Source organism: Anas platyrhynchos, chromosome 31, assembly GCF_047663525.1.
Source record: "Anas platyrhynchos isolate ZD024472 breed Pekin duck chromosome 31, IASCAAS_PekinDuck_T2T, whole genome shotgun sequence".
Taxonomy (NCBI): domain Eukaryota; kingdom Metazoa; phylum Chordata; class Aves; order Anseriformes; family Anatidae; genus Anas; species Anas platyrhynchos.
In genome coordinates, this window is record NC_092617.1 from 1905130 (window position 1) to 1919297 (window position 14168).

A 14168-nucleotide genomic window follows, 5' to 3' on the forward strand; every position below is an offset into this window, starting at 1 on the left:
AATGGAGCATGTTAATGTTAGTATTGAAGGCAGGGATTAGGGTGAACACAAGAGTAAAGGCAAGGGTAAAGGGTAAAAAAAGTGGGCTGAGTTTTGCTTCATGGAATAATTTGAGTTCAAGCATTAGAATAGGGGATTCTTGTCAGGGCGTTGGAGTGGCATTTAGGTTTAGGGATTACTCTTTAAAACTCTTCAAAAATGGGTTTTCATTAAAACTGGTTACTTTTTAAAATTGGCTAACAGCCTTACATCAATGTTTTAATTCTGTGTTAAAGCAGCATCAACATTGCAGGAAGCCTCTTACCTCTCCGAAATTGTTGTAGAGGTTCACTCACCCTTCTCCCTCCCTCTCTAGGGATGTCTGGATCAGCCCCTGGCTTTGTGTTTCATGGATTACTGAGGGCAGATTGAGAGACATCAGTCAAGGCAGGGAGGTGCTCAGAGCAAGGTGAGAGCAAGGTGGGGAAGCAAGGTGGGTATCTAAGTCCTGCAGGGAAACAGGTGCAGACATGTGACAGCATAGGACAGCGTGTGGTGGTTGTTGTCAAGGATCTTTTGCAAGATGAAAGCCCCGACAGAGCCAACAGCTTTGTCTGCTGGGCTCTGGCTCTTGTCTCCGTCAGCGATGCCTATGAGGAGACACCTCATCCTTACAGCAGTAGGGCCTCAATGCCTCCTCATCCCCCTCCAGGAGCCTGGGAGATGTCCTCCTGTAGCCTTGTACTTGGCACTGCCCTTACCCACTGTGCACTGACCCAGGAAAAGGCCTAAATTGCGCTGGAGGGACAGCATCTCCCTTCCCAGAGGCTGGGGTCAGGGCCCGACTGTTGGACTTCATGGGACACATCAAGGTTTCCTCAGCATCAGGGCCACCTTTCCTGGGCCCTGGTCTCCCCGTCATCACTGCCTGCCCTTTTCTGCTCTAACAAGTCCATGGGGAGGCCTTGACAGTAATGTCCCTCAGTGGGACCGTTAGCACTGTGAGAGGCTTTGGAGTTTGCATCAGATTTGGACTACTTGAGAAGCTGCTTCAGCCACCCAGATAAGGCTCCTCTGCCAGGCACAGCATTGCTGGGGGCACTGCGTGCAGCTGGCATGGGGAGAGGAGAGAAGGGGGAGACAGGTTCAGGGCAGCCTGGAATAGAAAGGCAGGGGAGAGCGGGCAGAGGGAGAAATCTTGCCAGCCACCTCCCCATGGTAAGTCTCTGGCTGCAGGGCAATGCTGCTGCACACCCTGCCAGGTTCTCCTGGAGCTGGCACAGCCCTCAGCTGATGGGAGCTGTCAGGAGGACGCTCTGTGTTGGAGTTGAAGGGCATGCAGGGCTCGTGTGCTGCAGGGTCAGCGTGCAGGGTCTGAAGACTCTCTTCTCTTGGGGCCGGCTGCAGGCTATGCAGCCAGGGGTGCAGGCAGGGGTGGCCAGGGCTGTGGTGCAGAGCAGGGTCCCTGCTGTGCTCCAGGGGCTGTGTGCCGCGGCAGGGCCTCTGCCACCTGCCAGGCTCAGCACTCAGCCTGCCCGGGGAGCTGCCCAGGGGCTGCGGGGAGAAGCTGTGGGTGGAAGGAGCCCCCCTGGTATCGCAGGGCAGGACAGGGCAGGGTCCTGCTGCTGCCCAGAGCCTGCTGCCTGGGGCAGGCTGTTCACAGCCCCACACCTCCCCAGGGCACTGCACTGCAGAACTGCCTGCCGAGAGCTACCTGAAGGCAGTGCACTTTTTAGGATCTGCTTCATTTTCCTGCCCATGTGCTGAGGCAGAAGGATGGTAATGGAGTAAGAACATCTTTAGTAGAGACAAAGGCTCCTTGAGCATTGCTGCTGCTCTGAGGCACCTCACACACCTCAGCATACAGACACCACCTTTGTTATTTCTTAAGGAGTTATTTGACCTTCTCCTGTCCTGCAGGTAGGGACATGTCCTTTACCAATGGACTTCTCAGATCACTCAGGGTTCCCTTTTACCTCTCTACACCAGGACTGACTGCTGCAGAGCCCACAGCACAGCCCCCTGCTTCTTTTGGCACCCTCAGAGCACCAGGCAGAGGTAAGCCAAGCAGCTACAGAAAGCTCTTCCTGTGAAAGGAATGGGAAAGAATGTGTTCTGTGTGACTGTTCTATGAGACATACAAAGTATTTTGGTCAGAGAAGTCCTTAAATTTTACAATGTCACTTCTTCTTTTGGACAGACTACCTTGCTCAGGGGCAATAAATGTGTAACAACAGCTCCATCACTAAGTTCCACCTGCTGGCATTCACAGAAACACGGCAGCTGAAGCTCCTACACTTTGGGCTCTTCCTGGGCATCTACCTGGCTGCCCTCCTGGGCAACGGCCTCATCCTCACTGCCATAGCCTGTGACTACCGCCTGCACAACCCCATGTACTTCTTCCTCCTCAACCTCGCCCTCCTCGACATGGGCTGCATCTCCATCACTCTGCCCAAAGCCATGGCCAATTTCCTCTGGGACACCAAGGCCATCTCCTATCACGGATGCACTGTACAGCTCTTTTTTTTATTCTTCTTGATGTCAGTAGAGTACTGCCTTCTCACCATCATGGCCTATGACCGCTACGTTGCCATATGCCAGCCCCTGCACTACGGGAGCCTCCTGAGCAGCAGAGCCTGTGCCACCATGGCAGCAGCTGCCTGGGGCAGTGGCTTTCTCCACGCTGTGCTGCACATTGCCAATGCATTTTCATTGCCTCTCTGCTGTGGCAATTCCCTCAACCAGTTCTTCTGTGAAATGCCCAAGATCCTCAAGCTCTCCTGCTCAGACTCTTACTTAAGGGAAGTTCAACTTACTACAGTTACTGCTTTTCTATTGTTGGGGTGTTTTGTTTTCATTGCTCTGTCCTATGTGCAGATCTTCAGGGCTGTGCTGAGGATCCCCTCGCAGCAAGGACGGCAAAAAGCCTTTTCCACATGCCTCCCTCACCTGGCTGTGGTCTCCCTCTTCCTCAGCACAATTATTTTTGCCCACCTGAAGCCCCCATCTATTTCCTTCTCTTCCCTGGATGTTGTTCTGGCATTTCTGTACTTGGTGGTGCCTCCAGTAATGAACCCCTTCATCTACAGCATGAGGAACAAGGAGATCAAGGTTGCCATGTGGAAAGTGATGACTGGGTGTTTTTCTTGACCAATATATTGCCTGCCTTCTTCTGTAAACCACTTGTAATTTTATTCATGATATGTGAAGCCAGTGGGTCTTATGTTCTTGTGTTGTCATGGTAGTTTTGTTTTATTCTCAATTTTATTTTATTGGATGTTTTCCACAAAGAAATATAATTCTTCATTTTGCTTGAGTATTTAAATGAATTAAAGTGCCTTTGTTGTCTTACATCCTTCCTCTGAGATGTTTCCTGTGGCTGCAGAGGCAGTGCCTGTGTGCAGAGGTGGAGGGGAAAAGAGTCATGGCCCAGCAGTCCAGCCCGAGAGCACCAGTGCTGGGTCCATGCAGCGCTGCTCTCCTGCCACTGCCACCCTCTCCTGCTGAGCCCTGCTGGCAGAGTAAGGCCTGGCTGCTTCTGTAGCTTGGTGCCAGTGCTGCTGTGAGGCTGTGCTGGGACTGCAGGCATAGACAGGCAGTGGGCACATGAGTGACACAGCTGGCCTCCAGAACAGAATTTCCCTCCTAAAAGGGCCGTGCCTGAAGGCTCACGTCATCTTTCGGAGTTGCTGTCACATCAGAACGTTCTCAAAGAGAGTCCCAAAGGCTCCCTGGCACATAGGATGTGCTGGGAGAAGAGCAGGGCCTGTCCAGGTGCAGGACAGACACAGGAACAGAAACCCTTTGCAGCTGCTGCTACCTGCAGGCACATTGTATGCACATGGAGAGAGGAACAAGAGCAAGCACAAAGGCCATCGGCTATCCCTAGGGGTGTCATGAAGGCCAGTGGGGCAGAGTGTCTTCAGGTCCCTTTATCCTGAGTGTAACAACCATGGGGCATCTGCCTGAATAGCAGAGAATAGTCCAGGGGGAAGGCACCTTCAGAGACCGTCTAGTCCAAAGTGCGAGACCTGAATGCAGCTCTGCAATGTGTTTCCTTGAACCCTCAAGGTCTCTGTGCCCATTCCTCATGCTGTGGGGCATCTCAGAGGAGGACAGAGCAAGGCGATACACCCACCACAGGGCTGAGGTGCCTCCCAGCCACTGGCAGTGGCTGCAGGAGCCAGAGGGACCCTGCAAGTGCTGCAGTGCACTGTGTGTGTGCAAGGCAGGGACTCGTGTCTCTGTGCAGCCCAGTGTGGATAAGCAGTGCACGAGGCCAGCTCAGATATGGGCTCCTCACAGAGCCTTGACATTTCTCTGTGTAGAATTCCAGTAATTACCCCCAGTGTTCCCATGAGATTTTTGTCTCCCTCCTTGCACAGGTTCATTGCAAATGCCTCTCTCACGCTACTCTGCCTTTTGGACTGGTGGGGACAGCAAACTGGTGGCTGTTGGTGACAGCCAACATGGCTTCACACAGGGCAGATTGTGCCTGACAAACTTGGTGGCCTTCTACGATGGGCTTACAGCATTGGTGGAGAGGGGAAGAGCACCTCACATCGTGAACTTTGACTTGTGCAAATCATTTGACACTGTCCCACACGATAGCCTTGTCTCTCAATTGGAGAGACATGGATGTGATGGATGGATCACCTGGTGGGTGAGGAATTGGCTGGATGGTCACCCTCAAGGAGCTGGAGTCTACAGCTCAATGTCCAAGTGGAGGTCAGTAGAGTGGTGTTCCTCAGAGGTAAGTATTGGGGCCAGCACTGTTTAACACTTTGTCAGTGACATGGACAGCATGACTGAGTGCAGTCTCAGTGAGTATGCTGATGACACCAAGCTGGGTGGTGCAGTCAATACACTGGAGGGAAGGGATGATATGCAGATGGACCTGGACAGGCTTGATAGATTTTCCTGTGGGAACCTATTCACAAAGGCCAAGTGCAAGGTCCTGCAGCTGGACTGGGGCAATCCCAAGCACAAATACCGGCTGGGTGGAGAATGGGTAGAGAGCAGCTCTGAGGAGAAGGACCTGGGGTACTGGTGGATGAGAAGCTCAACCTGTGCCGGCAAAGTGAGTTTGCAGCCCAGAAAGCCAACTGCAGTTGGCCTAAAGGGGGCCTAAAAGAGGGTGCTTTAAAATTAGGTATAAGGAAGACATTCTCTCCTTTGGGGATAGTGGTCAATGGAACAGGTTGCCCAGAGAAGTTGTGTCAACCCATCCCTTGCTCCTTCGTGGCCAGAAGCCTCTCATGCCAAACCACGACAGAACTCTGCCCCCCCACCCCCCACCCCCGCAAGTTGCTTTTTAACCTCATCTTTTCTTCATGGGGCCTCCTCTGCACCACAGAACCCAGTCTCAGCTCCCACTTTGCCACAAGCGCTTTGCATGGGTGCTACAGGGACTAACACTACCATGTCCTGCCCTGGCTCTGCCATCCCGCTGGGCAGACTTGAGGGTGACAACAGCAAAGGGATACATTTGGGTGTGGAACGTGGGGCCCGGCAGAGACAAGGAGTCGAGGGAGAGGACAGGGCGAGGCAGCAAAGGCAGCATGAGCAGTGGTGTTGGTGCAGGGCCACGTTTATACCAGGATCCTCAGTGGGCAGCAGCTGGCAGGAGTCAAAGGTGATACTGTAAAAGCCAGTCAAAATAACTCTCTAACACTCAGTTTGGAGTTTTAGAAAACAGGCATTCTTTTACGGAGATGCTGGACACACAGGGGATCACTCCAGTGCTTCCAGAACTGTTTGAGCTATAGGGCTTATATACAAGCAAAACAAACATGTTAATCACATTTCCCCAAAACATATTCATACCACTTCCTGTAACTCATGAAAATCAGTAAGTGTTGCTGACACATGCACATTTGTTTCCACTGTCTCTCAGGGGTCTCTGGTGGTCATCAGTAGTCTTCCTCACTATGTTCGTTAGTTGAATCCAGTTCTTGTCCATGCTCAAGCCATCGAAATCTTTCTTCTCTTATTCTTTCATCTCAGGTGTGCATACAAAGCTTAGGTGGTTACACATCCAAGGATATATGCATAGCATGAATTTCTCACCTAATCTTCTGACACATGCTCTAGGCCTGGGTCACCTTGCCCTCAGTCTGAGATACAAGTCTGTAGGCTCTTATAGATAAAGCTGACTAATCAGTGACTAAAGTAACATCAGGGGTGAATGCTTCTAAATTTCCTTCTCTCTAACAGAACCTAGTAAAAGTTTCACCTATCTCCTAATGAAGCTTTTCAAATTTGAAGCCATTGTTCTTTCAAGGAAGAGACCATTTTGCCTTTCAGCTCAGTATCAAGGGGAGGCCAGGAAGCCCCTCCCAAGGCTGCTCATGTCACCAGAGACAAGGCCGAGGATGAGGGGAGAGAGGGGAATGGAAGGGCCATGGTGAGGTCCCTGCTGCATTGCTGGTTGCCCTGCAGAAAACGTGCTGGCCAGCAGGCCTTGTGAGGTCACTCAGCGCCTCACAGAGCACCCCAAGGCAGCAGGGGTGGCACTGGAGAGGCGGGTGGCAGATCCCAGCCAGGGGCTGTCTGTGGGTCCTCTCTGCTGCAGCCGCCTGATGGCACGTGGCAGGAGGAGGGCAGGCAGGACTTGGGGCCACCATGCTACGGTTCCCAGTTTCCTTACATGGTTCCTAACCTGAGACTTGTCCATCGACGGTAAGTGTTCCCTGCAGACGACTTTGTGAAACACTGGGATTTGGTGAATAATTCTCATTCAGTTTTCCAAGGAGAAGAGAGCCTCTCTTTCCCATCTTGTGATGCTCTGCTCTGCATCAGGGGCAGCACAGCTCCATACATCACAGCAGGCTTAGACCAGACTGCAGGAGCTCCTGACAGATGGAAATCTGCTTTCAGAGATGATGGCACATTTTGGGTAGGGGTAAAGAGCATGAGAAAGGAAATCCACCATAATTTGGCTGTTTTGGAGGTCCAGAGTGGTGATGAGGAGAAAGAAATGCCACTCCAAGGGCAGTGCTGTGGTGACTCAGAGGGTGTCTGCTTCAGCCCATGGCTTGTGTTTCAAGTCAGAGGCAGTGAGCATAAGGAGTCCCTAGTATGGGTAGGGAGATGCTGTGGTGGGGAAGCAGGTTGGATGTCTCCAGGCCACAGGGAAAATGGTTCAGGCATGCAACAGGGTAGGACAACCTGTGGGGAGATGTCCAAGGGCACTGGCAGGGCTGGAAGGCCCTGACAGAGCAGAGGTCTTTGTCCCCGTGGCTCTGGCTGTTGTCTCTGCCACTGGGGCCTATGAGACGACACATTGTGCTCCTGGCACTGGAACCATGTGGCCTCCTTGCAGCCCTGTGCGCTGATGTTGTACTGTTGTCCTTTAGTTGCCATCACACACCCCAGATCCCACTGCCCCTTGAAGAGCAGCGTGAGGGACAGAATCTGTCTTCCCAGAGCTGGGTGTCAGGCCTTGGTGCTTGCTTTGATAAAACACATCAAGGTTTCCTTGCCACCAGGGCCACCTTTACTTTGCCTTTGCCTGCCTATCATCACTGCCTCCCGTTTCCTTTGCTAACAAGTCCATGGGGGAGCTGTGGTGGTAATGGCCCCCAGAGGGACCAATTAACACTCCCAGAATCTTCAGCATTTCTCCTGGCCTTAACCTCTTGAACAGCCTGCGCTATCTTCTCTCAGCATCAGAGGTGCATGGACTCAGCACCAAATATACCCTGGGGCTCAGCACAATGCGGAGAGCCCTCCTGTGCCCTCTTTCTGCCCAGCAGTTCATTCAAGGCTTCAAGGTTTTTACGTCTAATTGGGGAGATTTCAGAAAGCTAGTGAATGAAGCAGATTTCAATGAGCAGTTGATAATAAGGGAGCTTTCCCTTCAAGCTGGATTCTTTATTGATTTATTTCAATTCCCTGCCCTCTTCCTTTGCTATTGATCCAGAGCGTCTCCTAAGGAGGCCTTGTCAGCTTGGAAAGGCAGTCCCTTGAGGCCAGGCACTCCGTGGGCAACCTTGCTCCTCACCTCCCCAGCCCCACCATTTCTCTCAGGAGCCACCTGGGACTTGCAGCACTTCTCCTCCCATCAGACTTCTCCAGTCAGGGCTGCAGCTGCATGTTACAGCTCCTTTGCACCAACTACCAGCCTTTTTCCCCACAGAACTGCCTGCACGCAGGCACAGAAGGACTGCTCCCCATTGAAAACCAACCAAAGTTAAGTGTGGTGCAGTTCAGTAAACAGTAAAACACTCTCCTCAGCTGTGTGCCCAGTGCAAGCTGCAGCTAATGAGGTTCAGCTTCCCCAAGGGATGGCCATATAAGGACTGTTCTAGGCAGAGTGTTTGAAGTGATGAACACATGCTCTTTTATTTATTTATTTATATATTTTTTCCTATGTTGGAATAATTTGTTCACCTTTCCAGGCAGACCTTGCTAGGTTCAGGGGCCCCTCTGTACTGGAGGTGTTTTCCTGGGGCTGGCAGCTGTCAAGAGGACCTGTGGGAGACCGGAGGCCCTCAGGAGCTGCAGGTGGAGGCTGGGCAGTGTGTCAAAGCATCAATATTGGCCATTTTTAACTATGAAAAAAAAGGAAAGCAGAATCACCAAAGTTTGTAAAAGTTGGAAATGTGCATCCATAAATTATCAATGCTTTAGAAGTTTGACTTTATTTCTGTTTAGTTTTGTTTTCTTTTTTATTTTTATTGACATTTTCAAAACATTTCTAGTATTGTTAGGCGAACACCATTAAGATCATTCTGCATCTTGTACAAAGCCCTGTGCCCCCCCGAAGAATCTTATCATATCCATGATAATTCACAGTCTTTGCAAAAATGTACATAACACTGAGATGTGGACCTTGCTGCACAGATGGAGGAAAGCAGGGACACGAACATGCATGAAATATTCACTTTTCCAGGTGACAGATCCAGGAGATGTGGAATTGTGGCAAAAGTAGTAAACATGCTTAGCTTTACGGCCAGGACAGAGTATGCATTTCCCTCCAAGTAGGAAAGAAAATGAAAAATGAGACCGTCTCTGAGAGGAGCAGCGTGCAGAGGGAGAGAACTAACACCCCAGAAAAGCTCAGATCTCTTCCCACACCTCAGAGCACATCCAGGCAATGGACTTTCAGGTGCTTACAGCTGGAAGACAGGAGCTGGAGGTGTAACGCAGAGATGGCTGAGGCAGTGCCTCCCAGGCTACAGTTACAGCCAAGGAAGAAGAGGAGATGTTCACCTGCCTGGCGGTCCCCTACAACACAGGAGGATTCAGGCCCCACAGCATCTCCTCTGGCACCACCAGAAACTGGGCCTGAGGTCAAAGGACCATAAGGCATGTTGGCAGGGACCTCAGGAGGCCTGCAGCCCAAGCTGTCATAAGCACGGTCAGAACAGGCTGTTCAGGGCTTGATCCTGTTGCATTTTGCAAAACCAGCAAAGACGGAGACTGCACAGCCTCTGGGTGACGCCTGGCTGAGCTCATGGTGAGAAGGCTTTTTACCTTCTCTCCAGCCTGAAGCTCTCCTCTTTCACCTTCACAGCTGTTGTCTTTTGTCCTCCCACCCTGAACCCAGCTGAAGATCCTGGCTCCGCATCCTCCACAACCCCCACCCCCCCAGAGATACAGCCAGAGGAGGTCCCCCTCGCCCTGCCCTTCCCCAGGCTGGACAAGCCCAGCACCCTCAGCCTCTCCCCACAGGCAGAGTTCTCCAGAGCATCTTGGGGAGCCTGTGCTAAACCCGCTGCAGCTTGCTGACATCCCTCCTGTCCTGGAGACCTGAAAATCAGGAGCCGTCTTCTGGATCATCCCTTCCCTGCATCCCCTGGCCATTCCCAGCTCACACAGCCCAGTACACTGCTGGCTGTCCTTGCTGGTTACAATTCCTTTGTTATTATCCTCCCTTCCTTTTCTGTCCTCTTCAACTGTTTTTACATTAACCGAGAATTTCTGTCCATTTTCTGATTCTCTCCCATATCCCCGAGCACAGAGGAGAGGGAGATTTTTGGCAAAGAACAAGGAAAAAGAAGGCATGGAGTCCCTCAGCCCCATCTGTGCTTGTTGCTATGAAATGACTGCTTTGGCACTGAGGAGATGTGAGGGGATGACTCCCATGAATGGCATGTTGGAATGGAAGGACACAGGCTCTTTAGGAAGGACAGGCTGGGGACACAAGGAGGGGGCATCGCCTGCCCTTTCAAGGAGCAGCTGGAGTGCCTTCAGCTCTGCCTGGGGATGGGTGAGGAGCTGACGGTGAGCATGATGGGTCAGGGTTATAGGAGGGCAGGGACAGGGGCATTGGAGCTGGGGTCTGCTACAGGCCACCTGATCAGGAGGAGCAAGCAAACGAGGCCCTCTTTTTTGTTTGTTTCTCCGGAGAGTATTTTGCGTGATGCAGTGTGCTTGGGTACCCTTGTGAGATGCTTGGCTACTGCAGGAAGTGGCCGATAAGCTCCCATGAGAAGATTGGTGCTCCAGGTGTTGTTTTGGAGCCCTGAGGAGATGCCTGGGTTTTCCACTCAGATGTTGGAGTGCAGTGGGGAGATTCTTGGGGACTCCAATGAGGTTCTTGGGTGTTCCAGGGAGGAGCTTGGGTGACCGTGGGAGAACCTGGCATGACCAGGACAGAATCAGGTGCACCAGGGAGATGTTAGTATGCCCCAGGGCTATGCTTATGTGCCTTAGGGAGGTTCTTGGTTGCCCCTCTTACACCCCAGGGAGGTTCCTAGTGCTCCAGAGAAAGCCTTGGGTGCTCAATGGAGATGTGTTGTGTTTCCAGAGACATATCTCTGTACCCCAGGGAGGTGTTTGTGAACCATGGGGAGGGGCTGAAGGTGCCGATGGGGGGTCTCGGCTGTCCCTTGAGGTGCTTGTGCACCCTGGGGAGATGTTACAATGCTCAAAGGATATGCCTGGGTGCCCGGGGGCACATGTGGGTGCTCCAGGTACATGCCTGGGTGACCCAGTGAGTGCTTTATTACTCCAAATAGATGGTTGGGTATTCTCAGAATCTACTTGGGTGCCTCTGGGAGATGCTTGTGTGATCTAGGAATTACTTGGGTGTCCAAAATAGTGCTTGTGTGCCCTGGGACATGTTTGTCATCAATGGCAGGAACCTGAGTGTCTCACAAAAGTGCGTGGATACTCTGGGGTGATGCTTGGGTGCTCCAGAGAGATGCCTGTGTGCTTAAGGAAGGTTGCTTGGCTCAAGCGAGGAGATGTTAGCGTGCCCTGGAAAAATGCTTGGGGATTCCAGAGAGATCCTTGGGTCCTTCAGGAAGGTGCTTGTGTTCCCCAGAGAGATGCTTGTGTGGTGTCCCCAAGGAAGTACTTCATTGCTGTGTGCAGATGCTTGGGTCCTGCAAGGATTTTCTTGGGTGCCCCATGGAGATGCTTGGGTGCTCACAGTTGATGCTACTATTCCACAGAGTGGTGCTTTGGTCTTCCAAGAAGGTATTAGAGAGAACTATGGAGATACTTAGATGCGTGAAGGATATTCTTATTTAGGGTAGACTCTTGAATGCTCTAGGTAGGGGCTTGATGTCTCCAAGGAGATGCTTTTGAGCCTTGTCATGATGATTCAGGAGGTGCTTGGGTTCCCTGGCTTGAATCTTGCATGTCAAGTGATGTGCTTTGGAGCACGAAGGCATTGTTTGGATGCTTGGGAAGGTTTGGGTGCACCACAAAGCTCCTGGTGTTCTCCAGGAGGATGCTTCTGTGCTGTTACAAAAGGGTTGTGTCTTTGTGGTGGTTTTACTCGGGTGGGCAGCCGAGCTCCACCACAACTGCTCTCTCACTCCCCCTCCTCAAAGAGGAACGGGGAGAAAATATGATGAAGAGAGCTCAAGGGTTGAGATAAGGATGAGGAGATTGCACAGTAATTATCGTGATGGGCAAAACAGACTCGGCATAGGGAGATAGTACTTATTACTAATAAGTTATAGAAGTGAGAAACAAAGGAAAGAAACTAAAAGCACCTTTCCCCAACCAGCCACTTCCACCTCATCCCCCTGAGTGGTGCAGGGGAATGGGGGAGCGGGGGTTATGGTCAGTCTATAGTGCTTCTTCTCTGTCGCTCCTTCTCAATCACTCTCATCCCCTGTGCTGTGGGGTCCCTCCCACGGGATGCAGTCCTTGATGAACGGATCCGGCATGAGCTGCCCAGAGGCAGCAACTCTTCCAGAACTGCTCCAGATATGGGTCTGTACCACGGAGTCCATCCCTCAGGAGCAAACTGCTCCAACCTGGATCCCCCACAGGCAGCAGCTCCTGACAGGTCACCTGCTCCTGCATGGGCTCCTCTCCACGGGCTACAGGTCCGGCCCGGAATCTGCTCCAGCAGGAGTCTTCCACAGGCTGCAGCCTCCCTCAGTGCAGGTCCACCTGCTCGACTGTGGTCTCCTCCACGGGCTGCAGTGTGGAACCCTGCTCCACCGTGGTGCTCCATGGGCTGCAGGGGGACAGCCTGCTTCACCATGGTCCTCACCACAGGCCGCAGGGGACTTCTGCTCCGGAGCCTGGAGCACCTCTACGCCTCCTTCTTCAGTGACTTTGGTGCCTGTAAGACTGTTCATCACTCCTCTCACTCTCCCAGCTGCTATGTGGCACAGCATTTTTTTTTCCATGCCTTAAACATGCTCTCACAGAGGTGCAAAACAACATCACTTATTGGCTCAGCTCTGGTCAGCAATGGGGTCCTTACCTAACATGGGGCAGCTTCTAGGTCCTTCTCACAGAAGTCACCCCTCTGGCCCCCTGCTACCAAAACCTTGCCATATAAACCCACTACACCCAGCACTTCCTATGTCCCAGGGAGCCTTTGGGACTCTCTTTGAGCACGTTCTAATGTGACGGCAACTCTGAAAGCAGATGTGAGTATTTAGGCATAGCTCTTTTAAGAGGGAAATAGAATAATGAACCAAAATGAAGAATGTTACTTCTAAGTGAACAAAATTACTCAGAATATTAGTGGAAACTAACAGCAACACAAGATCAAAGAATTGGCATGGCCTAATGTGAGTAATGTTTTCAGTTGTTTTCAGAAGAAGAAAGGCAAGAATGTTGTTGGTTATGAAAAACACCTGGCCATCAGTTTCCATATGGCATTCTTGAGCTCCTGGCTCCTTATGCTGTAGATGAGGGGGTTCACTGCTGGAGGCACAACTGCATACAGGACTGCGAGCACCAGGTCCAGGGATGGGGAAGAGATGGATGGGGGCTTCAGCTGGGCAAACATGATAGTGCTCATAAAGAGGGAGACCACAGCCAGGTGAGGGAGGCATGTGGAAAACGCTTTGTGCCGTCCCTGCTGCGAGGGAATCCTCAGCACAGCCCTGAAGATCTGCACATAAGACAGAGCAATGAAAACAAAACAACCCCCAAATAGAAAAGCAGTAACCACAAGAACTTGAACTTCCCTTAGGTAGGAGTCTGAGCAGGAGAGCTTGAGGATCTGGGGGATTTCACAGAAGAACTGGTTGAGGGTATTGCCATTGCAGAGAGGCAGTGAAAATGTATTGGCAGTATGCAGCACAGCGTGGAGAAAGCCACTGCCCCAGGCAGCTGCTGCCATCTGGGCACAGGCTCTGTTGCTCAGGAGGGTCCTGTAGTACAGGGGCTGACAGATGGCGATGTAACGGTCGTAAGCCATGACGGTGAGAAGAGATAGTTCTGATGAAATCAGAAAGACTAGCAAAAAGACCTGTGCAGCACATCCTGGGTAGGAAATGACCCTGGTATCCCAGAGGAAATTGGCCATGGCTTTGGGGACAGAAGTGGAGATGGAGCCCAGATTGAGGAGGGCGAGGTTGAGGAGGAAGAAGTACATGGGGGTGTGCAGGCGGTGGTCACAGGTTACAGCAGTGAGGATGAGTCCATTGCCCAGGAGAGCAGCCAGGTAGATGCCCAGGAAGAGCGCGAAGTGCAGGAGCTGCAGCTCGCGCGTATCTGCAAATGCCAGCAGGAGGAACTCGCTCACAGAGCTGCTGTTGGGCATTTGCTCATTCTGAGCATGGGGTCCTGCGAATGCCAGCGGGAGTAACTCGGTGATGGAGCTGCTGTTACACATTTATTGCCCCTGGGCAACGTAGTCTGTCCAGAAGAAGAAATGACATTGTAAAATTTAAGGACTTCTCTGACCAAAATACTTTGTACATCTCATAGAACAGTCACACAGAACACATTCTTTCCCATTCCTTTCACAGGAAGAGCTT

General features: G+C 51.8%; 1 protein-coding gene across 1 annotated transcript; it reads right to left on the minus strand.

Moving 5' to 3' along the window:
- Positions 1–13024: 13024 nt before the first annotated feature.
- On the minus strand, positions 13025–13951 carry LOC139999964 (olfactory receptor 14C36-like). The gene has a single exon (XM_072029636.1). It carries the CDS (start codon positions 13949–13951, stop codon positions 13025–13027), a length of 927 nt encoding a protein of 308 aa, XP_071885737.1.
- Positions 13952–14168: the final 217 nt, after the last annotated feature.